At 52.4% G+C, this 25,573-nt stretch overlaps 1 protein-coding gene across 3 annotated transcripts; it reads right to left on the reverse strand.

Annotated features, from left to right (window-relative positions):
* Positions 1-659: 659 nt before the first annotated feature.
* Positions 660-19,707, reverse strand: HNF1A (HNF1 homeobox A; the record flags this gene model as incomplete). Of its 3 annotated transcripts, none has more annotated exons than XM_082853282.1 (10): positions 15,126-19,707; positions 8,345-8,544; positions 6,710-6,896; positions 6,038-6,267; positions 4,938-5,089; positions 4,610-4,811; positions 3,662-3,853; positions 2,396-2,517; positions 2,168-2,312; positions 660-787 (listed from the first exon to the last, which is right to left on the reverse strand). In XM_082853282.1, exons 1-10 carry the CDS (start codon positions 15,452-15,454, stop codon positions 660-662), a joined length of 1,887 nt encoding a protein of 628 aa, XP_082709408.1. In that variant the 5' UTR covers positions 15,455-19,707. The 3 variants fall into 3 exon arrangements, with proteins under 3 accessions (XP_082709408.1, XP_082709407.1, XP_082709409.1); XM_082853281.1 differs by having other exon boundaries at positions 6,026-6,267; XM_082853283.1 differs by having other exon boundaries at positions 660-837; positions 2,164-2,312; positions 6,026-6,267.
* Positions 19,708-25,573: the final 5,866 nt, after the last annotated feature.

A 25,573-nucleotide genomic window follows, 5' to 3' on the forward strand; every position in this document is an offset into this window, starting at 1 on the left:
TGTCCAAGAAAACGGGAGGTCATGGCAGCCGGGGAGAGGGATGGCTCAGGATGAGGGAAGCTGGGGAGGCCTGCTTGCCCCAGGCCCTGGCACAGAGGAGCCACTCAGGCGATGCTTATGTGAGGGGGGACAGGTGGGTCCAAATGGGTGTGCGGGTTAAAAGCAGGAAGGGGGGCTGGGTGGAGTGGCCTGATTGGGGCACAGGTGACAGAATGGGGCCACGTTGACCTGTGACCTCTCTCCCAGCTACACAGGCTGGTGTCCTGAGAAGTGTGGCCGGCAGTTCCCTGCGGGGTGCCAGGGATCTCCACAGGCCTGGCCTGGGGGTACCAGCGTCCTAGGCTGCCCCCTTCCGTTCCAAGTGACAAGATTTACCCTGAGCAGCAGGGACAGTCCCTCCCGAGTCCCACCAGGAACAAGCTCTGCTTCCAAGCTCTGCACGGTTCCCTCTTGTGCACTGAAGCAGCCCTCCTCGGGTTGGGGCGCCTCGGAGCACCCCCCTTTTCTGAGGGGAACAGGGTGGGGACTGAGGCACAGTTTTCCAGGGAAGAGCAGCAGCCTGGGGGCAGTGAAAGTTTTACAGGCTCAAATGTCTTGGTCACCCCTCCAGCAGGCTGTGTAGGCTCCAGGGCCCATCCCCTGGGAGGCCGTGTCCATGGTTACTGGGAGGAAGAGGCCATCTGCGTGGAGATGAAGGTCTCAATGACGCTGTGGTTGGATGGCAGCAGGTGGCTATGGCCGTTGGTGGAGTCGGAGCTCTGGTACAACACCAGGCTGCTGGAGGACACTGCAGAGGCAGAGGAGGCCGCTGGCTGCCTGCCACGCCCGTCCCGACCCCTCCCCGCCCACCATCCCTAAGGGGTGCTCGGGATGGGAAAGTGGCACCTCGCCACCTCCTGAATCTCAGCAGGTGACCGGACCCCAGAGTCACACCTCTGCCCTCGGGCCTTGTTAACCCCCTGCCAGGCTCCAGGGCCGCGAGGGAGTGGCCTTCCCAGCACATTTTAGTGGGAACATCACAGAAGCGCTGGTGAGCCAGTGTTGTGGTTAGTTTTATGCGTTAGCTCGCCTGCCTTTTAGTACCCAGTCATTGAGCCAAACCCCAGCGCAGGCGTTGCTGTGCAGGTATTTTGTAATGTAGTTAACACCTACGTCAGTTGACTTTAAGTAAAGGAGAGTTCCCTTGATAATGTGGGTGGCCCTCATCCAATCAGTTGAAGGCCTCAAGAGCAAAGGCTGAGGTTTCCTGGAGAAGGAGACTGCAGCGTCACTTCCTACCCTGCAGCTCTCAGACTCGCCAGCCCTCACAGTCGTATCAGCCAGTTCCTTAAATATATGTGTGTGTGTGTGTGTATTCCTATTGGTTCTGCGTCTCAGGAGAACCCTCAAGAGAGCATGAATGGGCTTTGAGTTTGGACCTGGGCTCAGGTCCTGGCCCCACTACCTAGTGGCTGTTGGAAGCGCTACCAAGTCCCTCTCCTTGAGTGCTTTCTCATCTGTGAAACGGGGATGCCAACACACACCTCATGGGTAGAGCACAGAGCCTGGACCGTGGAGCCCTCAGTGACTGTCCCTGTAGCCACCAGGGCTGGATGGAGGATGCTGAAGCTCACACTTAGCAAGTGGCTGCCCTGGGTCTCAAAGCCCGGCAGCCTGACTCCAAAGTGCCTGCTCTTCACCCTGACGTTGTGGGCTGCAGACTCAGGTCTTCAGGGAATGGAAATGTGTGGGTTGGGTGGGACGTGGTGGGCTGGAGAGCCCGCACTCTGTGGTTGCCACGGGGCAACACGAGTCCTTCCGACTTTGCAAGAGGAGCCAGAAGTCTATGAAAGCTCTTAATTTTTAGCTGTTGGCAACGAATTCAAAAAAATGCTTAACCCTGAGCTAAAGCAACACATCCATGAGTCACTTCTGGTCCCCAGCAAGCCCAGTTCTTACCTCCTGACTACCCCCTACCACCTCTTCCGCTTATCCTTTTCCTCAACTGAGTTAATAGATGTTCTTGTGAGACAGGCCCATTTCCTGTGGTTTCACACCCCCCTCGGCTCACTTCAGGGGAGCACAGGTGCCCCCTCGCATTTACCCCCTCCCTGCCCCCCGTCTGCTGCCCACGACTTCCTCCCCAGCTATGGGGACGGCGGTGGGGGGGCAGGGAAAGGCCACTCACCAGTGGGGCTGGCGCTGAGCCGATGGGTGGGCTGCAGGTGCTGGATGCCAGCAGGGTCCTGGCTGGGGATGTGGATGGTGGCAGCCTGGGACGCTGGTGTGTGAAGCCCAGACTCACTGGAGGCCTCAGCGTCTGAGGTGAAGACCTGGCAGAAGGGCAGCTCTTGAGCCCCCAGGGTGTGCGCTGGGGCAGGACCCAGGGAGGGGCCGGGGCAGGCCTGGGCCTTACCTGCTTGGTGGGCGTGAGGCTGGCCAGGGCGCTCAGGTTGGTGGTGTCGGTGATGAGCATGGTCTGTGGAAGCAGGCCCGTGTGGGTGTACTGGGCCACCTCAGGCTTGTGGCTGTAGAGGGCTGGCCGGGAGGGAGGGAGAAGAGAGGAGGACACAGACTTGGCACCTGGGCTGGGCTGGACCCCTCCCAGGAGGGCCTCAAGGTGGGGGGCTCGGGGAAATTGGGGTGTGGGCCTGGTGAGCAGCCCAGTAGGGCAGTGGCTGGGGACTCAGGGCTGATTTCCAAAACTGGGAGCTCCAGGTAGAGGGGTTGGACGTTCTCCCCAACCGCAGGGGCCTGCTCCACCTGTCTCGGTGGAGAGGAGCCTGGGCGAGGCCGGGAACCCAAACCCAGCCCCTGCGGTCACCTCGAGAGGACAGGTGTGAAGGGCAACGGGAGGCACAGGTGCTGTTAGGGCACTAAGTACCGGCCTTGGAGGGAAAGGCCAGGGCTCCTGTTAGGGGTTGAGGAGGGGGCAGCATTTCTGCATCTCCAGGACCCCTCTCCACAGTCTAACCCAGAATTTCACCTGCAGTCTCCAGCCCCACAAATACACACACAGATGCCAGTAGAAAACAACATAAATCACGTATTCTCACATGGACTCAGATGAAAACACAACCACCCACATACACACATAAATGGTGCCCTCAACCAAATACACAGATGTTCAAGTCCACAGGCCCTTATCCAAGAGTCCAAGTTCCAGAAAGGTCTGAAAGCCAACAGGTTTTTGTCTGGTTGGCACTAGAGCTCATTTGGTGGCAAAATCTGACCTGAACCTGATGTGAGGCTGAGTCTTTATTAACCCACTTCGTGGAATTCTACCTTTTGTTGCAGGAATCATGGTGTTTGATGACAGGGTGTTGCCCCAAGCCCTGCTGGGAGTGTTGTGTCATTCATGGTGTATGCACCACATTACCTTTCTAAAAGCTGAGAAATACATATGGCCCCAAGGGCACACGTGCGTGTGCACATACAAACACCCGCTCACACAAACCCATGTGCGTGCACACGCAGCCACATGGCTTCACACACTGAAACGTATTCCAGCCCACAGACGCTCACCTGAGCACCCGCAGAGCCCCCGTCACAGAAGCACTCACACTGGAATCAGACACACACACAGACCACAGCATCTGCTAAGACGCCCTCTTCCCCTGGGCTCAATGACAGCCAGCCTCTCCCACCACCTCCCCCAGCAGGGGGGCCGAGGGGTGCTCACCATGGGGGCTCTGCAGCTGGGCCATGGTGGCCATGAAGGGGCTCTGGGCCACGTGGCTCTGCACAGAGGGCATGAGCGGCTGCTGGTAGGAAGGGTGCAGAGGCTGCGAGAACTGGACGGGCTGCAGGGTAGTCAGGCTGCTGCCCATGCTGTTGATGACCGGCACGCTCTGTGCCTGTGTGGAGGCCAGGCCTGGAGCGGGAGGGGCAGGAGTCAGCCAGACCTCCTGCCGCCTCCATGGCCTCCCCAGGCCCAGCCCTGACCCCCAGGGGCACCATCCCTCCCTCCTAGGGCCAGTGGGTAGGAGGGGGGGACAAGGTAACCAGGAAACAGCCTTGTACTAGGAACCTTCACTAAGTTACAGCCCTGGCAAGTTAACTCCCTCTCTGAGCTGCTAGCTCGTCATAAGGGCAGGGGGTGTGTCAAACTAGGGTCCCTGGAGCCCTGGGGTTCCACAACAATGCAAAGGCCCTGGGGCTTAACTCAGTACCCGGCTCCCAGCAGCTCCCTGTCTGTCTTATATATTGAGCTTCTGCATAATAGTTTTGAATAAAGTTTTTCTGGGCTTTTTAAAAACAAACTAAAACCTAGAAAACTTCAGTCCCCCTTGCTCTGCTCTGTTTTCCCATAGCTGTTTTCCCTTTTAAGGTACTATATAACTTATGTATTGGATTGGCCAAAAAGTTCGTTCGGGGTTTTCTGTAAGCTGTTGGGAAAAACCTGAACCAACTTTTTGGCCAACCCATATTCTGCTTATTGTCTGCCTCCCCACTTGGGTGGCTGAGATTTGGGGCTGTTCGGTCCACTCATGTATCACCGGTGGAGCACGGAGTGGGCACTCAATAAATACATGAAGGAATGAGTCCCAGTGGCCCATCCTGCTCCTGGATTCTGTGGGAGTCCCATGAGCCCCTCACCCAGATGCCCCCGTTCACCCCACCAGCTTACCAATGACCAGGGTGGAGGCGCCCGTGTTGGTGAACGTGGGGCCCAGGGAGGCAGGCTCACCAGGCCCTATGGCCATGACCCCGGGAAGCGAGGCCATGATGAGGTTCTGGGGCTGCTGGTTGAGGCCCGGGGATGTCTGCTCCAAGCTGTGCAGTGCTGTCAGGGTGCTGACAGGGGGCAGGGGGCCCCCAGTGGCCGAGACCTTGGAGGGGAAGCCAAACTGAGTCAGGTGGGGTCCCACCCTACCTCCCTGGGGACTGCTCCAGAATCTTCCAGCCAAAGGGAGATTGGCGGGGGTCGTGGGGGAGAGATGGGGCAGGACACTCACCAATTTGGCTTCTGTGCTCAGCAGACTGTGACTGGGCTCCAGACCCGTGGGGGACACTTGATGCAGGGGTGCAGACACTGTCACCAAGGGACCACCACTGCTTGAGGGCACTTCCGCCCCCTCACTGGTTGCAGGCTGTCCATAGCGCACTCCTGGAGCGGGAGCAGTGTCCAGCCTCAGCACCCCACTTCCCTGCCCGCCTCCATGGCCCCCATCATTCCAAACTGCATTGGTTTGCGCAGACCCCCCACCCCATCTTTATGCAGCCAGCAGACTTTGCTTGAGTGTCCACTTCTTGCCAGGCCCTGTGCTGGTTGCTTCCAACTCCTTGAACACAAGTAGGTGCTCAATAAAATACAACTGAGCCAGGGACTTTCCTGGCAGTCCAGTGGTTAAGACTCTGCGCTCCCACTGCAGTGGTCACGGGGTTTGATCCCTGGTCGGGGTAAGATCCCGCATGCCGTGCAGTGCAGTGTGGCCAAAAAAAAAAAGACAACTGAGCCACACTGAATTGACGGTAATGAAATTAAACCACAGCAAACTTGAGTTAAATAGAATGAATTGGAATTAGTTGAATGAAACTGAGTATCATTGAATCAAACCAGAAATGAATTGAGTTTGATTGAGTCGAATTGAATCGAATTGAATTGAAATTGAACTGATAGAAAATTAACTGAATTTCCTTGAAATGCATTTAGTTACACTGAATCAATTGGGAATTGGATTGGATCAAACTATTCCAAATTTAAATGAACTAAATTAGATTATAATGAGTTGAACTGAATTGAATTGAATTGAACTGAGCTGAAATGAACTGAGTTGGTTTGATCTGGAATGAGTTGAAGTAACTGAAAGCAAGTGAGGGTGGAGTGGATGGAATGGAGTACAGTGGGTGAAGTTGAGTGGTCAATGGAATGGAGAGGAGTGGAGTAGATAGAACAGTGCAAATAGAGTGGGGTTGGAGCTGTAAGGAAGTGCTAAGAGGTTTGGGTGGCTGCTGCCACTGGGGTGGTGCTCCCCAACTCTCCCACCCACCCCCATATTCCCTCTACCCACCGTCCCAATCCCCCTGCCCACATGGCACTCACCGTGGACCTTACCAGGGGAGAGGGCCGGTGGGGGCAGGCCAGGGGAGCCGTGGGCAGGCAGCGCAGGGCCTGGGCCTGGCCCTGGTGGCGGCCCGCTGTACGTGTCCATAGCCAGCTTGTGCCGAAAGGCTTCTTCCTTGCGCCGATTGGCAAACCAGTTGTAGACGCGCACCTCTGTGACGAGGTTGGAGCCCAGCCCCTGCGCCTGTGAGGGTGACACCCCCCTCTGGATGCACTCCGCCCTGCAGAAATGGCCACTCATGAGCCTCTGGATCAGGCACAGAAGAACCCTCCCCTGGGGCTGGGGGGAGGGTTCTGAGAAGTAGGGCTCTACCTGAGTATTTGCTGAGGCTGGCAGACCTGGGTTCCGAGCCCAGTCTGCTGTGCAACCTTGAGCAAGTGACTTAGCCTCTCTTAATCTCTTCAGTTATAGAGTGAGCCCAGTAAGTGTAGGGTTGTAGTGAGGATGAGTGAGACGAGCAGCCACTCAAGGGCTGCTTGGGTCGGTGGGGGGTGGTGGTGCCAGGAATGGAGCTAGGTGTCAGACACTGAACAGGAGCTGAGAACTCCTGGGCCAACAGCAGGAGCTCTCAAAACCTGGGGAGCCTCCCTCAGGACCCAGAGCCCCCCTCGCCTTCCCCCAGCCCAGACCAAACCAGCCCTGCTGACCACCAGCCATTCTACCTGTTACACTCCTCCACCAGCGCCTCCCGCTCCTCCTTGCTGGGGTTCTTCTGCCTCTCATAGGCCTGGAACAGGATCTGCTGGGATGCTGGGCCCCATTTGAAACGGTTTCTCCGACCCTTCTTGGTTGGTAGCTCATCGCCCGTGGGCTCTTCAATCAGCCCACCCTGCCCTGCGTGGGTGAACTCTGTGGGCACAGAGAGCCATTAATAAAACACTGGCCAATCCCACCTTCCAGCATTGGTTCACCATGCTGGAATTGGTTCACCTAACCATGCCCGTGGTTCTTTCTCATTCCTAGGATGCTGAGCCAGAGGAGCTTACAGCTAGAACTTAGAAATCATCTAATCCAGTGATGACAGACACACAGCACACACACCACCCCTTTCCTAACCTGTGTCCAAGGGAGACATCACTAATCAACCCCTGTGTACTTTGCTACCGGGCCAAGATATAATCTCACAGTCCTCAATACAAGGCTCCAGGTAAGCATCAGCATTTGTTCACATTTGACACATATGCCATCCCATTTTATAGATGAGGCATCTGAGGATCAGGGAGGTTAAATATTTTTCCAGGGTCGCACAGTAGAGCAGAAACTTGAACTGTATCTCCCGAGTAGGTTCCGCGCTATTTTCAACATTGCAGACTTGAAAATCAAGCTTAAAGTATAAGTATTAGCCAGGAGAGAAGAGACCCAGACACTTTCTCAGCTGGTTCTTTGGTAGGAGGCCAGTTAATGGCACCTCCAAATAACAGAACAGCTAGTAGCCCTTCAAAGAGCAGGGGAAATATGTATATGGCTAGTATATACATACAGTACCCCTGGATGGTTACGTATGAGACCAGGAATGCCAGTGGCTGCCTTAGGAGAAGGACACCTAATTTTTATTGTAAAATCTTTACTTCTATTTTTTTATAAATTCAGTGTGTATTACCTTGAAAACCTGGATAATTATAAAAGAAACATCAAAAAGATTTTTTTTTTTACACTTAGGCTCAAAAGTGTGGAAGTGCACTTAGGATTTTGTGGAGCATGAGGCCCGGGTTCCCTAAGCACACACCTCACCTCGGAGCCTCTACTGCCCTTCCTTCTGCCTGAAACCCCATCCCTGCATCTTCATGGGTCAAAATTCAACTCACACTTTAAGACTTAGTCAAAAGATCATACTTCTAGTTGATCCTTCCTGATGCCCCTGCCTCCCTGAGGAAGAGATTATTCTCTCCTCCTCCACCAGCTCAACCTTGGAAGCACTTTCTGTAGTGCCCTGCCCTGGGCCTGGCGCACGTTGACTGCTCCATAAACACTAGCTTTTGTTGCTGGTGTTATCACATTATAATACTTGTCTCACCGAATCATAATGATTTGTTCTCCTGCTTCCCCTCTACACAGGGAGCTCTTGGAAGGCAGGGGCCCAGTTCACCCACCCAAAGAGGATGCCCAAGACCAACCCTCCTCCCCTCCCCTAGAGCGCCTTGCGCAGAACAGCTGATACATGCTGGTTGAATCCTCCCGACTTCCTCTCAGTCTGCCTGTCCGAGGAATGGGGTGGGAGGCTTCCAGCTCCCACCCTCGAGCTGCGGGTAGTCCCAGGACCTGCCGGGAAGACAGGGCTGCAGTCGGTTATTACTTACGCTGGGCCACCTCTCGCTGCTTGCGGACGTACCAGGTGTACAGGGCGGCTCGCTTCTGTGTCTTCATGGGGGTGCCCTTGTTGAGGTGCTGGGACAGGTGAGATTGGTTGAGGCCGGTGGTGTCGACCACCTCCCGCTGCGGGATGTTGTGCTGCTGCAGGTAGGACTTGACCATCTTAGCCACACGCCATGGGTCCTCCCTGGGGGTGGAGGCGGGGGGACAAGGACAGGCTGCTCAGCCCAGGGTGGGTGCTGGGAGCCCTGTCCACCGGGGGGTGAGGATGGTAGATGGAAGCAGGCGCGGAACCCAGGAGCCTGTACCTAGAGTCAGGGACAGGAGGTATGGGCACTCATGCCAGGACACAAGGACATGGGGACAGAGACTTGCAGACACATACACATGGCAGACATGTGGACACAGGCCCCAACCAGTCCCACACAGACATAGGAACAGATAAAGGTTTCGAAACACAGACACACAGAGACATGGATACAGATGTAGACAAAAACAGACTCCCCCGGGAAGCTGCACAAGCCAGATGGGGAGGGCACTCATCTTCGTGCCTCCTTTAAAGATTCCCCCCCCCGCAATTCTACCTAGAAATGTTATTTGTGGCTGTGTCTTAACCACTGTGATAGACTATAAACACCTGGAGGGCAGGAACTGTCTGGTTCTCAGCACCCAAAATAGGCCTGACATAGAGTGTGCCCTTGGTGAATGCATAAATGAATGAGTGGATGTGTGGATGGATGGGTGGATGGGTGGGTAATGGGATGGTCAGTGCATTGATGGTGGATGGTGGGTGAGAGGATGGATGGATGGATGGATAGATGGGATGTTGATGGGTAGATGTTAGATGGATGGGTGGATGGGTGGGTGGATGGATGGATAGATGAGAGAGATCTACTGGAAAAAAATTTGGGTCTGAAAATGAGAGAAACATGATTCTCCCACTTTACATCCAGGGCCACTGAGGCTCAGAGCACTGTGTCACTTGTATCTCTTGCCGAAGGTCACAGGGTTAGCCCAGTAGAGTCCCACCCCAGCTTAAAGGATTTGGTTCTAAGTCAGTCTGTCAGATAAAAATCACATAGCGTCAAAACGCCTCCTGAAAATCTGCACTAAACCCTAGATGGTGGCGCAGCCAGTCTCCCCACAGCACTGAGGCGGGTGGCTAATTTCTCAACAGAGTCCCAGGTGAAGCGGTTAGGGGCTGGCATCCCAAGGCCTTGTAAGAAAAATGAGCATGTCTGAGCACGGAATCCCACTCTGTGGGCTCAGTTCTCTGACTCGAGGGATTCAAGGGGACCTGAGGCCACCTGTGGCTCAATCTCCTGTTCTCCGCTCACTGTGGGGAATGGAAGGGGTCAGGTTGCCTGTACAATAGAAATTCTTCTCTCTCCCTCTTCTGCTCTGTCTCAACCCTCCTCTCTTCCCTTCATCCTCTCTTGAGCTTCTATTACAACCATGTGTCAGATACAACAGTGCTGAAACAGGCAGAGCTGGGATTTAAACCCAGGTCTGTGTGATCCTAAGCCTGTGTCCCCACAGCCTTGATGCAGCAGTTTGCTTCTAGAATTGAGGCATATGTGACAAATGGCATGTGTAGGAAGTGATTCATGTCCATGTCGTTTGCCACAGCCAAAGATTGGAAACAACCTAAGCGTCCAGCAAAAGGATGCTGATTAACCAAATTGCATGCCTCTGTACAATGCAGCCATAAAAACCCACTGAGAAAGCTCTGTACAAGCCCAGATGGAACAGTTTGTGTGGTAGGCCTGTTGTGCTATGTGTGTAAAATTTTAAGTGGGATAAAAGAAGATTTCTACGTATTTGCTTTGTTCACATGAAATACCAGAAGTATACAGAATGAACTGGAGTCACGGATTGGTTGCTGGGGACAGGGTGAGAGGGGAGGGTTTTCTCTGTTACTCTTCTGTACTTCATAAATTATGTATCAATAATATAGTATCATATAATATGTTACATATGCATATATAATGTTTAAAAGTGAATTGTGAAAAAAAGAAAAGAAAAGAAACCCCCCAGTGCTCTGAAGCCCACCCCACACTGCCTTCTCCCCTGGCCCTTCTCTCTTTCCTCAAAGAACCAGTCTCGCCTGCGTCCTTGGCAATGCCCTTCCGAGACATGAGGGCACAGAGCCTTTCATCCACTTTGGCCCTCTGACTTCCTCCTTTTTTTATCAGCAGTTCCCATACAGGCAGGGAGGAATGGAAGGTGGGGACAGATATAGTTGATCAGCAGTCGGTCCAGCAAAGTCCCATTTGTGTAGAAATGATAGCCGTGAGAATTCATGTTTCTTGAGTATTTATGGTGAGCCAGGTGAGGGCTGGTCATTTAAATCTTACAATAACCCTAGGAAGTATGCCCATTTCACAGGTGAGAAGACCGAGGCTCAGAAAGGTGAACACTTGTCCAAGGTGACTTCGCTGGGACTCAAGAATATTTCACTTTCCTGAACCCCCCAACCTCTCCCCAAGCCCTATCTCCCTGCTTTCGTAGGAGCCTCACCTCCCCCGGTCCCCGGGTGCCAGTCAGAGCTGGGAGGGAAGGGCAGGACAAAGTCCAGCCTTGTGCTCCATGGCAAACATGTTTATCTGACTCCGGGGCTGGGCTGCCCGATGGCCTCCCTCCTCCCCCAACTGCAGTCATCACCCTCCTGAGAGATCCTCCCTCCCTCTGTCTGTTCTCCGGAGAGAAGGAGCCCAGTCTTCCTTCAACAGGGCCTCTCCTGGCTCAAACTAAAGATTTACTGTCTGTCTCTGTCCTTCTGACCCCATGTGTCTCTATCTGTCTGTTTCTCTCACTCTCTCTCCTTCTGTCTCTGTGTCTCTCTGTTTTCTGCTCTTTCTCTCCCCCCCCTCCCCACACACACGCACAGTCTCCAAGAATATGGCTCTTTGTAGGACATTTTCCCCAACGCAGAACTAAGAGGCCAGGTCTCCAGGCATCTCCTGCTTTCACTCTAATGGGTTTGAGAGTCGAACCAACCTGGGTTCAAATCCCACCACTGCGGCCTCGTGCCCAATGTGCATGTGGCCCGCATCTCCCCTGTAACACAGCGGGAAATTCACGCCTGCCTCCCTGTTCTCTGTTGGGAGAACTGAATGAGTGTCTAATAGGAGTGAAATGCTGAGGACAGGGCCAGGCACACAGTAAGTGCTCAGTAAGTGGAACAATATTGTTACCATCATCATCATCATCAGCGACCTAGTCCTGGGACCTCCAGCCCCACAGCAGAGGGAAGAGGGCCCGGGAAAGGTGAAGGTCTGCCCACAACCCCCTCCTCCCGCCTCCTGCCAGTTCTAGGGTCAATCAGAGGTTCGAGGCTTTGGGCCTCTTGCTCCCTGGCCCGTGGGGTTTCAGTGGATCCAAGGCTTCAGAGCTGGGAGACCAGCCTGAAGGCCACTCATCCGGACGGGGAGCTGAGTTCTCAGTGTGAATCCCAGCTCTGCCACTCACTCTCCGGGTGGCCCTGGGAAGTTTCTTAACTTCTGTGCCTCAGTTTCCTCAACTGTGATAGGGAGCTAATAATATTTCATAGGTTGTCAGGAGGAGAAAACAAGCTTAATGCACTTGTAAGCGCTTCGTGAGTCCTCGAGCACTACGCGGAAGTGGTCGATGGTGACATTAACAGCAAGAATGACCCAGGAGGGTAAAGAGGGAGATAAATGTATCAAGGACAGGCATGCCACCTCAGGATCCTGTGCAAAGTGTGGGATTAGGAGGACCTGGGTCCAAGTCCTGGCCTTACTGCTTTGTAAGAGTTACTTTGGGCAGGTCACTTTGCCTCTCTGAGCTTTAGTTTGCTCATCTGTAAAATGGGACCACTGATAATAGCAACTGTTCGTTGCACTCACATGCTTACCCTGTGGGTAAGCATTGTGATCAGCTCTGCCTTGCAGAGAACACTGGGACTCAGAAAAGTGAAATTGCCTGCCTGAGCAGAGCTGGGGTTCAAGCCCAGGCAGGCTGGCCTCAGTTAGGGATGTCAGATTGCCCCACCTTGGCCACTGTCTTCCTGGGTCTCAGTGCCTTGGTGCTGCCCAATGGAGAGGACCAGAGACCCTCAAGATTGAGTTTGAGCTGCTCAGGGACAGGAGGGCCCAGGAGGACACTGAGGAAGGAGCCCTGGGAACGTGTTACTCCCTTGGCCATTACAGCAGACATCCCCAGGGCTCAGAGAAGCCTAGTCCCTCATTCATTCATGCTGTGTGTCAGCACTGGGGTGTATATCAGGGGTCTGAGTAGTGAACAAGCCTCTGGAAGAGCTTCTGTTGTCATAGCAGGAGATAGAAAACAGACAAATAAGGTAATAATAGGTAATGATAAGTTTCAGGGGAAAGTCAATGGAAGTAGTGGAAGAGGGAGTGACTGTGGTGGCATTTGAGCAAAAAGAGAAGGAATCGACCGTAGGAAGATCTGGAAAGAGGGTTTCGGGGAGAAGGTACAACACATGCAAAGGCCCTGAGGTGGGAATCAGCAAAGTGTAGTGTAACTGGAGGAAAGGGAGGGAGGGAGGGAGGTCCCTCAGGAAGAGATCAGGGGATCAAGGCAGGGAGTTTGAATTGTACTCATTGTCCGGGTAGGGAAACGGAGGCAGGAGGAGAAGAGACTTGCCCAGGGTCACACTTGGTCACACTTGGCTTCCACGGGAAGCCCTACCTCTTCACCATCCTTTCCAGCCTCAACCTCCTTCACTGGCCAGGGCTTCATGGGGGTCCCCCACCCCTCTACAGCCTGTGCCCTGAGGCTCAAGGCCCCACTTTTTCCCCTTGGGGCGTTTTCAGATCCCTTTTGTTACCTGAACAATAAGTAACCCAGGTAGTTAGTTATAAACCCCGCAGGAACAAGGAGCTGGTTGATAATTTATAGCAACATCTCAAATTTAAATGGAAAGTAAATAGCATGCTGTTAGCATTAAAGAAAACCCAATCGGGGCGGGAGGCAAGCACTCCAGCCTCCTTGCAGCTTGGGGCGCCTCGCTCTCTCCCCAGCCCATTCTCCCAGCTGCGTGTCAGCCCCTCTTCCCTCCCAGCTCTGCTGGTCCGCTCCACTCTGCTTCTCCAGGCCTCTCTCTCCATCTCCCCTGACGCCCTGTCTCTTCCTCCATGTCTCCCCTCTCTCCCTCAGCTTCCAGGTCTCTGCTGGTCCCCAGGGAGCACTTTGACCCCTGCTTCCCACTCGAGTGCTGTGGATCAAGCCTTTCCCTCCACCCATCATCCCACCAAAGGGGCTGCTGATCAAGAGGCCCCACCCAGCCAGGTAAGGCCTTTGGCACTCCCTGCCCCCACTCCCCCCCGAAAGCCCCCAGTCCCATCTGGGGCGCTGAGCAGGTCTGGCCCTGCCCCACCCTTGTCCGGGTTGCCCTCGCCCTGGGTCTGGAGATGCCAGACTCTGCCCCTCCCCTGCAACGCGGCAGGGCCCTTTGCCCTCCTCTTCCTGCCAAGTCAGGGGGCCCTGGCTACTCCCCTGCCTCCTGCCCAGGCCCTCACAAGGCCTGGCAGGCCCTGAGAGCTCCCTGAGGCAGGGATCCAGCCCTCCCCAGCCCCAAGCTGGGTCAGGACCTTGGACAGAAAAGAGGTGGTCTTTGGGACTCTTGCTCAGAACCCCCAGCCACCCCCAGCTGGCCCCTGGCCCCGGCCATGGTGACTGAGGGCACCAAAGAGAGTGGGTGTGGAGCCCCAGCTGGGTGGCCTTAGTCCAGCTCCGTCCCCCTCTGAGCCTCAGTTCCCTCATCTGCGGAGCAGTTGTCCCCAGGTGCCTCCAGAGTTCTTCTCAACACTACCCGAAATGATACCTGTGAAACCTCAGCACGTGCCCATCTGGCTGTTAGGATAGACGTTACAGAGCCTTAGGGGAGGGGCAGTCCCTGCAGCCCCCAGGTTCCCCTTCCCTCACCTCCAACCTCCCCCACCCCTGCTCCGTGTGAAGTTGGTTGGCTCAGGCTTCCCCAGGCTACCAGCCCTCCAAGTTAATGATCACAGGCCTTATCAGAGCCTTTTGCCATTTATAAATTTATAAAACAAAAGAGAAATAATAAAGCCCGTGGGTAATTAGTAACCAGGTCAGCTCTGCTGAGGAGAGGGGAGGCATCGGGCTCAGACCCACCCAGTTCTCCGGGAGATGGGGAGCCAGCCAGTGGGTGGGGTACAGAGTGGGGAGGCTTCTAACGGTACCCACTGGTGAGGGGCATGGCCTGAGGCTGTGCCGGAAAGGGGAGCAGCTCCCTTCCTAAGGCTCCATTTCCCTCAGGTAAGAAAGACCTGGGTTCTGCTGACTGAATGCTTAAGTTCCGGGGAGGCCAAGCGGGGCCCCCAAAACCCCAGCCTGGGCTCCCCCTCCCCACTGGTGCATCTGGGTGCCTAGCAGGGAAGTTGGGATTGGGGGAGTAGAAATGGGCATGGTAGCTAAAAATTCCCTGCCTCCCCACCCCCGTTGTCCAGGGACTAGAATCGTGGACTCTCCTGCTTTGTCCCCATCTTGGGGCTCCCCTGGGGCATGCCCCACTTCCCAAGCACCGGGCTGAAAGCCTTGGCTCATGGAGACTCGGGACCCCGCAGAGGGCCGGGTCAGGGGCTGCAGGCTCCAACCTCCGAGCTAGGACCCCACCCCACCCCCGCTTCCAAGCTCTAATGGGCCCTGTCCCCCTTGCCGACAACCAGCCCATGGGACTCTGGACTGGCAAGGGCTGGTCAGGAGCCGAGGCTGGGCCCCTCCGGGCTCCTTGGGAGCTGGGGACAGGGGAGGGGTCCTTACTGCAGCAGGGTCTCCACCACGGCTTTCTGGTGGGCTGCCTCCTCGGGGCTGAGGTTCTCCAGCTCTCTGAGAATGGGCGGCGTGAAGTCTTCCCCCTCGTCGTCCGTCTCGTCCTCGGAGCCCCTCGTCTCCCCCAGCCCATTGGGCAACTCGGCCAGCTCCCCTCGACCGCCGCCACCGCAGGACTCCCCCTTGTCCGGGGGACCGTCTCCGGCCAGCAGGTAGGGCCCCGGCTCACCCAACGCCTGGATCAGCGCCTCTTTGCTCAGGCCCGACTCGAGCAAGGCCGCCAGGAGCTCCGTCTGCAGCTGGCTCAGTTTAGAAACCATGGCTCCACTAGCGCGGGCCACGCGGCCCAGGGCCACTGAGCCGGCCGCCTCCCGCCCCCCCGGCGTGGGCTGGCTCCGTGCTGGCCGGCCAGCAGGCAGGCCCAAACCAGGCTCCTTGCGCCCGCTGCCCCCCCAAACCCCACTAGCCAAGCCCTGTGGGCACCCCCAACCCCCAACCCTGGCCCCAGTGGCCAGTGAATCAGGGCCCCTGCCCGCTCTGTTTACATTGGAGCTGGGGAAATTCTCCAAGGTTCATATTTATCCATGTGCTTAGCGAAGGGACTGAACTTTGGACTTCACCCTGCAAAGTGCAGGCCTCATGGCAGCACAGAGGGACAGGGAGCCGTGGCCTTCCATGGGAGTGGGCAGAGCGGAGGGCGGGGGAGGCAGCGGTGGGGGGCCCAGGACAGCTGGGATGGAAGGTACTGGGAGCCAGGGAGGCCTTCTGGTGACCAGCATTGGGTCCCTCCCCCAGCGACCTCGTAGGGGGCCAGGCTGAGGCAAGAGAACAACAGCCTTGGGAACAGAAGCAGCAGAGTTCTAGGCTGTTGGGTCAACATTCCTCAAGGGCAAGGCTAGGACACATCCATCTGAGGACCCCCCACTGCCAGCCCCAAAGTCTGGCCTCCCAGGAGGGAAAACGCGTCGACTAAGTCTACTGTGGGCTGGGTCTGTAACGTGCGTCATTACCTCAGTGTAGCCCCTAACAGAGTAGGTACAGGGATTGTGCCCATTTTACAGAGGAGGAAACTGAGGCTCTGAGAGGGTAAGCAACTCGCTCAAGGTCACACAGCTAGCAGGGACAAGATTTGTGGAGTGGGAGCAGAGTGTGGCCAGTCAAGCACTTGGTGCAGGTGCAAATTTTAAGGGGATGTCAAAAAACTCAAGATGAAATCAAGATGAAAAAATATTTTTATATACTCTATTAAAAATTCAAAATTAATGCAAAACCCAGAAGAACTTAAAAGAAATGTCCACACAAAAATTTGCCTGCGAATGTTCTCAGCAGCATGATTCACAAGAGCTAAAAAATAGAAAAAACATAAATATCCATCAGTGGATGAATGGATAGAAGAAATGTGGTCTCTCCGTGCAATGGCATGTTATTTGGCCATAAAAAGGAATGAAGTCCTGATTCATGCTACAGTAGGCATGAATCTTGAAGACATCATGCTAAGTGAAAGAAGCCAGACACAAAAGGCCATCTATTGTATGATTCCATGTGTAGGAAACGTCCAGAATAGGCAAATCCATACAGACAGAAAGTAGATTCGTGGTTGCTGGGGGCTGGGGAGGTGGGGGTGGGCACAGGGAATGGCTGCTTAATGGGTACAGGGTTTCTTTGGAGATGATGGAAATGTTCTAATATTGATGGGGTGATGTTACACAACTCTGTGAATTTACTAAAAACCACTGACGTTTGCAGTTTAAAAGGGCAAATTTTATGATCTATGAATCAATAAAATATACTTTTCATTAGTTTGAAAAATTAATGCCAAAAATCTGTGATGAACAAAAAATATCAAAATGTTAAATAAAGGCAGGTTCCAACCCTCACTCACCTCCTACTAATGCCAGTCCTAGGCAAAAACTCATCCCTAACCCCCACCCTTCCCTCTTCCGGTAAGAGCCTGGACAAAAATTCCTGCTGTCTGTCCCCTGGGGTGGCCCTAAGCTCCCAGAACAAGGGGTGTGCACCATTGCCTGGAGTAGGCAGGGTGGTGCTGAGGGGCTGCCCCCAGGCTGGGGCATCTCTCAGGGGTCTGCAGAGGCAGGGTCATGCTCGGCAATGGTGGAAGGGAGAAGGCGCCCTTGGCCAGAAGGCCCTCCCTGCAGGCCAGGCTAGGCCAGCAGGGGGAAAGGGGCTGCTTCATTTTTGCACTCACCTGACACACTCAGCAGCTGTGAGGCCCGTGCGGCCACTGAGCACTTGAAATGTGGCTGATGCCTCTGGCTGAAATGATAATATTTTGGATCTATTGAGTGAAAGTTTTTAATTTTAAAACTAAATACTTTAAAAATTAGAAAACTTAATTTCACCTGTTTCTTTTTACTTTTATAATGGTACCACTGGAAACTTTTGAATTACATTTGCGCCTCACATTCTATCTCTGTTGGACAGCACTGCTCTGTAATTTACTTACACGTATGATGTTTATTATTTATGGTCTGTCTGCCTCTGCTAGAGTGTCGGGTCCCCCACCCCCGCTCCAGGGCAGGGCTTTTGTCTGTCTTGTTCACTGCTGTATTCGCAGTGCTTAGTATGTTGCCTCATCCGTACTTAGTAGGTGCTCAGTAATATTTGTGGAATGAATAAATTTCATTGCACACCGCCCAACGTATACTTAGCTCCACACCAGGCTTTAGTAATGTATGAAATGCTCAGAACCACTCTATGAAGTAGGCACTGTTATTCCCAGAGCCCGGCCCTCTGCACAGGATGATGCTGGCAGTTGCCCCATGAGGAAGTGGGCCCCCCACATTGCTCTCAGTGCTTCCCTTCTCCTCTAGCACAAGTAGCTTTGGGGTCAGGCAGCTCACTACTGGGGGCAGAATTCTCAAGTCCAGCTAAAGGACAGGGAAGATGCTGCATGCTGTCCCTTCGCAGTTTCATGGCTCTCCTCCTTGCTACCCTGTCCAAGAGACTGCTTGCTGCCTGCAGCTGCCCTCGGAGACCATCCTCTAGAAGACGGAGCCAGACAGGGTGGGGCCTGGGTACTTTGCCCAACTTTTGGGCTCATTGACTGCTGGGTCCCCCCCCCCCGCCCCCGCCCCGGCAGCCAGGTGGCTGAACTGGTGACTCTGGGACTGAAGGTGGATTTAGTTGGGAGGAGAACAGTGGTGTGGGGCGGGGGGAGCCTCTAGGGTGTCTAAGGAGAGAGACCCTCAGGGTCCAACTTCAGCTCCAGTACACACAGAGGCTATTGTCCTGCCCCCCCCACCCCGACTAGGGCTCCCTCTGAAAATGAGAAGGGTGTCGGTTATTGATACTTGGCAACAGACAATGGAAACGGCACTTCCAGCCCCCAGCCTGCCCTTCCCCACAATCAGGGGACACAACTAAACAGACTCAGAGGTTGGGAGAGGCATTTTGCCTTCTTGAGAATCACTCAGGACCTAGTGTGCGTTTCACGGGCCCCCCGCAAACACACTCCAACCCCGCACTGGGTGGCCTCAGGCACTGAGTTCGCCTTTCATGACTTACTTATAAAACAGAGGTGTAGATCTCCTAGGGTTGCTTGAGACAACTTTGTACACCTAATGCAGAGATTTGTTGGGCTCTACACAACTGCTCAAACTTTGGAATTAGATTGGACATGACCACCTTCATTTCCTGTTCCACAATCATTTTTGCATGATACCACTTTTTTTTTATTAGAACAACTGCCATAAACCCAGCTTCACAAAGTTATGACATCATCTAACATTCAAACTGCAAACTACCTTGAGCTAGCGCAAGGTGGCCGACAGATGTCGCTGTGTTCCTTTCAAAAATCCTCTAAAATATTCTGCGGCTCCCAGGGGCACCTCGAGGCGTAGTTTGGGAACTGCGGACCTAAGGGATGCTCTTGGACACAGAGGGTGTTCAGTAAAACGTAGTTGTGAACTTTATCACCATTCTCGCCTACTGAGTGAGCAAATGTTTGCAAAACCGAAGTTCTGGCAAGGCACAAGTCTTCTCCTTGGCCTTGGGAAGCGGTGCAAGAGGGGTGCCCCGTCAGCCAATCTCAGGGCTCTCTTGGAATTTAATCGCCACCCCTACCACCCCACCACCCCCACCTCGGGGCCCACCTGTATTCATACTTGGACTGTGCTTCCTCCCAGCCCCACTACCTTTAACCTTTTAACCGTTTAACATTTATTGAGCAGTCGCTGGTATATGCAATTTTCATGCTTTTTCTCATTTAACATCTCAACAGCCTCATGAGGCAGGTTTTAGCCCCATTTTACAGATGAGGAAACTGAGGCTCTAGGAGGCTATGTAAACTGCCAGCTAGTGCTTGGCAGAGCTAGGATTTGAATCCCGATCTCCCTGATGCCAGAATCCAAGCCCTTGACCACTATTCCACACTGCCTCTTTCGGGGAGGCAGTTCACTCTCACTAAATACTTGTTACTATTATTTTGTTGTCATCGTTGTTTTGTTGTTCTGGTTAAGCGTAACTCTGCTCATTGGACCTGTCACCTTTGTGTTGGTTTTACAGATGAGGAGACTGAGGTACTGAGGGAATAAAAGAGTGATTAAAAGCCAGACTGCCTGGGTTTGAGCCTGGCTCTGACATTTACCAGCTTTGTGACCTTGGGCAACTTGCTTAACCTCTCTGTGCCTCAGTTTGCTCTTCTGTACAATGATAATGAAAATGCTATCTGCCTCATGAGTTGTTAGGAGGATTAATGAAGTAATACACAGAAAGCACTGTGCCTGGCACATTGTAAGCACTCCCCACTACTGAATGATAATCATTACCTGATTACTAAAACAGCCGTTCCACTCCCATTACCCAGGCTGAGTTTTCTTCGTTTGCAAAAGTTCTCCACATAAGAGTCCCTGCCACCCACTTTATTTGACTCTTAAGCCCCGCCTACTCTCTATCCAGTCACACTATTTGCCATCTCCAGAGCATACCTGAAACTGTGTCCCATCTATGACTTTTGCACAAGCTGTTTTTCTGGAGACCCTCACCTGTGAACCTCGAGATCCTCCTGGGTCTCCTCCTGATCCCTTCTCCTTCTCACAGCAACATGAACCTTCACTAGCCAGCCTTCCCTAACTCACTGGAGCAGGACCAGCAGCAACAGAAAGCCTTGGGTTGAAGATTAGAAACTCAGATTCCTGACTCCACACTCAAAGGGTTCCTTTAGTAGATCTGGGGTGAAGCCCAAAGTGTGTACACTCCTTGCATCAAAGGGCAGAGAACTGAATAGTGTTCTCTGCAAATCAACAATAAGTGTGGTTGTATGTATGTGTTTGAGAAAGATGTGAAAGGACATACTCCAAGCTGTCAACATCAGTTCTCTTTGGCAGAGAGGAATGCATAAAGAAAAACAAAAACAATAGCAGGAGGAGAGGAAGAGAAATAAAGAAAAGAAACCTCAAAAAAATTGTAACTCTACAATATCTACAAGGTAATAGATATTAACTAAACTTATTGTGGTAATCATTTCACAGTATATATGGACGTATATCAAATCATGTTGTACACCTTAAACTAATACGATGTTATAAGTCAACTATATCTCAATAAAATTGGGAAAAAATTAGTTTATGATGATGGTTGCCCAACTATGATAATCTACTAAAACCATTGAACTGATACTTTAAATGAGTGCCATATGGTGTATGTATTATATCTCAGTAAAGATCTTAATAAAAAAGAAAAGGGGACTTCCCCGGTGGTCCAGTGGGTAAGACTCCATGCTCCCAATGCAGGGGGCCTGGGTTCGATCCCTGGTCGGGGAAATAGATCCCTCATGCGTGCTGCAACTAAGAAGTCCACATGGCACAACTAAAGATACCTCAACTAAGACCCGGCGCAGCCTAAATAAATAAATAGATATATTAATTAAAAAAACCCTAAAAAACAATGGACCTTCCCAAGCTTAAAAAAAAGAAAGAAAGAAAAGAAACCTCAATAAAATATTGCATGTATAATGAAGTGACTGGGTGTGTATACGTGTATCAGTATAAACCACAGTGAGCCATGTGGAAAGATGATCTTCAAAGGTATATTTGCAGTTATTGCTAGGTGGTAAGATTTCAGGTGATTTTTACTTTCTTGATTATCCTTGTCTGTATTATTTGAATAGTTTAACATGAATATTTATTTTCATAGATATAAAATAGAAAAACAATAACATTATTTTTATTTGAATGGTACCTCCTCCCCACCCCCCCAATGAGCCAGATTCCCCAGGCTATCGTGATGCCCACAGTTCTGTCCCCCATCGCAGGTGTTTGTCCCTGGACCCCCACCTGGCTGTGAGCCACAGATGGCAAGAACCATGGTATCTCTATCCCTGGGCGCCCAGGGCTCCCAAGTGCTATTACCTATGCTAGTGGAGCTCCAGACACAGCTCATGCTCAGGAAATAGTTGCCGGATGGAGCCCCATCCAGTGTTTCTGAATGCATTTCTCATGATTTCCTGAAGATGTCTTGTCAGTTCAATTAGATTGTAAATTCTGTGAGATCATGGAGAGCCTTGGCCTTCCTTTTACTCCCCTTGCCCCTGCCCAGCTCTGATCTGGGCACATAGTGACCCCGAAGGGTAGAACAAAGACTCGAGGCAGGAAAAACACCTGAAGGAGGAAGGGACCAGACAGCCTGGGAGTGCCTCCGTCCGTTTTATTGTCATCCTCCTCATCGACAGCAGAGGGCACTCTAATTCCACGCAGCAAAAGTTTCCAAATCTGACTTATCTTTAGAACTCCGGGTCACCAGGGCAAACAAACAAACACCACCACCAAAAGAAACAAACAAAAAACAAATCCAAGGCCCCACCCCCATTGTTTCTGAATCTGCCTCCTTAGCAGAAATACCCGAGGATCCCTCCTTTGAACAAACACCTCAGGCAGTTTTCTCAGGATCAAGCAAGTTGCAGAAACTCTTGTCTCACACAGCCCTCTAGGTGTTTACAGGATAAAAAATGTGGTTTTGTGGTTTTGATAAGCAGAAAGCCCAGAGAGACTTACAAGGGTGTGAATCAAAGTGAGCAAACAAATTCTTTAGCCAGGATGTCACACTTCCGCCCCAGGGCTAGGTGATGGTGCTGCCCAGAAGGCAAACTATTACAAGCTTTGCTGTTGACTCTGAACAAGTCCCATAACCACTTTAAACCTGTTTCCTCATTTGTAAAGTAGGGACAATGTGGGCCTGAATGGGTTGTTGTGAGAATTCAGTGAGATAAACTGCAGTTGTATACAGAAAGCAGGCATTTGGATAAATGTGAAAATAGCTAGTGAAAATAGCTAGTTTTTGAGCACCTACTACCTGCCAAGCCCTGCATAAGTGTTTTACATTTATTTGCTCCTTTAACCCTTGCAGGAACCCTATGAGGAAAGGTCTGGTATTCTCCCCATTTCACAGATGAGGAAACTGAGGCACAGAGAGGTTAAGCAACTTGCCCATTGTCTCCCAGCTAGGAAGTGGCAGAACTGGAATTTGAACCCAAGAAGCCTGGCTCCAAGCTGCAGGATGAACTAGACCCATGGGAACAAAACTATAACATCTTTGGGTTGTTTGTTTGTTTTTGTTGTTTGTGGCCGTGCCACATGGCACACGGGATCTTAGTTCCCCGACCAGGAGTCGAACCTGCGACCCCTGCATGAAGGGCAGAGTCTTAACCACTGGACCACCAGGGAAGTCCCAACAACATCTTTTAGGAATCATGAAAATTGCCCCTTGGCTTCTTTGGGGAAAAGTAGACCACCCAGATGAGTGAGTCCAAAAATTAGCTGAGGGGCCAAATACAGGTGCAGGCTGCCGGCTGGGATTCCTAGTCCTACAACTTTTCTCAGATTGGCTTACACACATCTGAATTCATGGGACCAGGAAGTGCTTGGTCTTGCTAAAGCTGGTCCCCGTTGGAGGACTTCCGACTCACTGCTGGACTAGTGTCAATCAGTTGTAGCCTCAACATAGGACATGGGTAATTCCAGAAAGTTGTGGCTTCTGGACACTGCCCACTGGAAACAAGGCTTTTGTGAGGATACAAAGGGACAAGAGGGAAATCAAGCTGAACTAGTGTCCTCGGTACCTGGCATTGGGGTCATGTCCACTCACGTGCCTGGCTTGACTCACAAGTTATTGATAATCCCAAACAAGCTAACAGAAACCAGGCAATCATGTTTCTGGATGGAGAGATGCAAAGGAGCCTGGGAACACTTTCTGGGGACGGGAAACCAGAGCCTGGAGGACAGGGTGGGATGAAGGCTTCGCTTTTGTGCAGCTTCATTTTTACACCCTGAGCGAGTTGGTCAGGGTCCTGGCAGGATACAGCTGGCACTCTCTCAAATGAAATGATGCAGCCAAGCTTTCCTGCCGGGGCTCTTTACCAAAGTGGGAGCAGATGTAGGGAGACCCAGGGGATGGAGTGTCCAGGGTGGGGCTGGGGCCAGTAACAGTGGGGAACTGTTGGCAGACCTGGGCCTGGCTGGGTGAGGGCTGGGATGGCCACCAGTGCCGTGAAAAGGGCTGCCCTGGGAGGACAGGTGACTCAAAGCCTGGAGGCGGGGAAGGGCAATACACACCTCCACCTCTGCCTCGCTCCAGTCCAACCCTCCAGTCTCCTGCTGGCCTCTCCACTTGCTGAACCCAACCACCAGGCAGAGACCGGGGGGGGGGGGGGGGGGGGGGGGGGGGGGGAGGACTCCGCGGGCACGGAGCAGGGTGGAGACGGGCAGAGAGCACCTCTGTGGAGCAGACCAGACCACTGAGCAGTAGGCATAGTTATGGAGATATGGGGATGTAATGAGAAATATATATTTGGTCTTCATAGAGCTCCTAAACTCTTGTAAAATTGAGTGAGAGCAGAGCCTCTTCTGTTATACCATTTGATCTCAGTCACCATTCCTGACATAGAGCTCCTAAGACCTTCGAACCCCCAGAGTGATTAAGAGCGTCTTTCTGTTTGTTAAGGAGGCCATTGATGACTGGGGGCTGCAGGGAGTCCTCACCAGAACCAGAAAGACTGAGGCATGATTAGAGTGTTAGAACCTCTAACCTCTACAACCTCTGGGGAGGGTAGAGGGGCTAGAGGTTGAGTTAATCACCTATTGCCAGTGATTTAATCAATCGTGCCTATGTAATGAAATCTCCATGAAAATCCTAAATGAAAGGGTTGGCATTCCTTGCACTTGGGAATATATTCATGAGCCCGGAGGGTGGTACACCCCTACTCCACGGGGATAGAAACTCCTGCACGTGGAACTCTTCTGGAACTCACCTATGTACCCCTTCCTCTGGCTGGTCATTTGTGCCCTTTATAATATCCTTTATAATAAACTGGTAATTGGGACTTCCCTGGCAGTCCAGTGGTTAAGACTCCTCACTTCTGTTGCAGAGGGAGCGGGTTCGATCCCTGGTCAGGCAACTAAGATCCTGCATGCCGCGAGATGCAGCCAAAAATAAGGACAACAACAATAAACCGGTAACAGTACGTAAAGTGTTTCCCTGAGTTCTGTGAGCTGTTATAGCAGATCATCCAATGTGAGGAGGGGGTCAGGGGAGACCCTGATTTGTAGCCAAGTTGCACAGAAGCATCAATGCCCCAGTACCTGTGAACCCAACACTTGTGACTGGCGTCTGAGCTGGGGACCATCTTGTGATATGAAACCCCTAACCTGTTGGGTCTGCGTGAACCCCGGGGGTTTAGTGTCAGAACTGAATTAAAGGCTGAGGCTTCTAAAAGTCTCATGCAGGGAATTCCCTGGCTGTCCAATGGTTAGGAATCGGCGCTTTCACTGCTGTGGCCTGGGTTCGATCCCTGGTCGGGGAACTAAGATCCCACAAGCTGCACAGCGCAGCCAAAAAAAAAGTCTCATGCAATACTTCTACCTACGGTTCATTGAACTAAGTGCAGTCACATGGCCTTGCCTAGGTTTGAGAGAGGCTGGGAAGTGTCTTTATTCTAGGCAATGAGAGCTGGGTTCTACTAAAGAAAACATGGGAAGAATGTATATTAGGAATGTAACTGGCTACAAATGATAATAATAGCATCTCATTGAGCACTTACTATGTGGCAGACCCAGTGCTGAGCACTTAATAAGTGTGGTCTGGTCAAACAAGATTGCCCTCTTGTAGCCAGGAAGACACACACACACACACACACACACACACACACACACACACACACACACACACACACACACACACACACACACATGCCTCTTGGACATGGCCCCTTCACTGTGAGCCATTGATGTGAGAAGTCTTTGTGACCCAGCAGAGAGGGAGGGGTAATATTCCCTTAGCATAATAAGGTCAGCATTACTGGTTCTCATGAAATTAAATCAAAATCTGTACCAGGAAGAATATGAGTGTTCCATGTAAAAGATAGGGGGGAGGGATGTTTTCAAAAGGAAATTAATCTTTGTGGTTTGAGATGTGTTTGATTTTAAATA

The sequence above is a fragment of the Leucopleurus acutus genome (genome assembly GCF_964270905.1).
Source record: "Leucopleurus acutus genome assembly, chromosome: 13".
Classification (NCBI taxonomy): domain Eukaryota; kingdom Metazoa; phylum Chordata; class Mammalia; order Artiodactyla; family Delphinidae; genus Leucopleurus; species Leucopleurus acutus.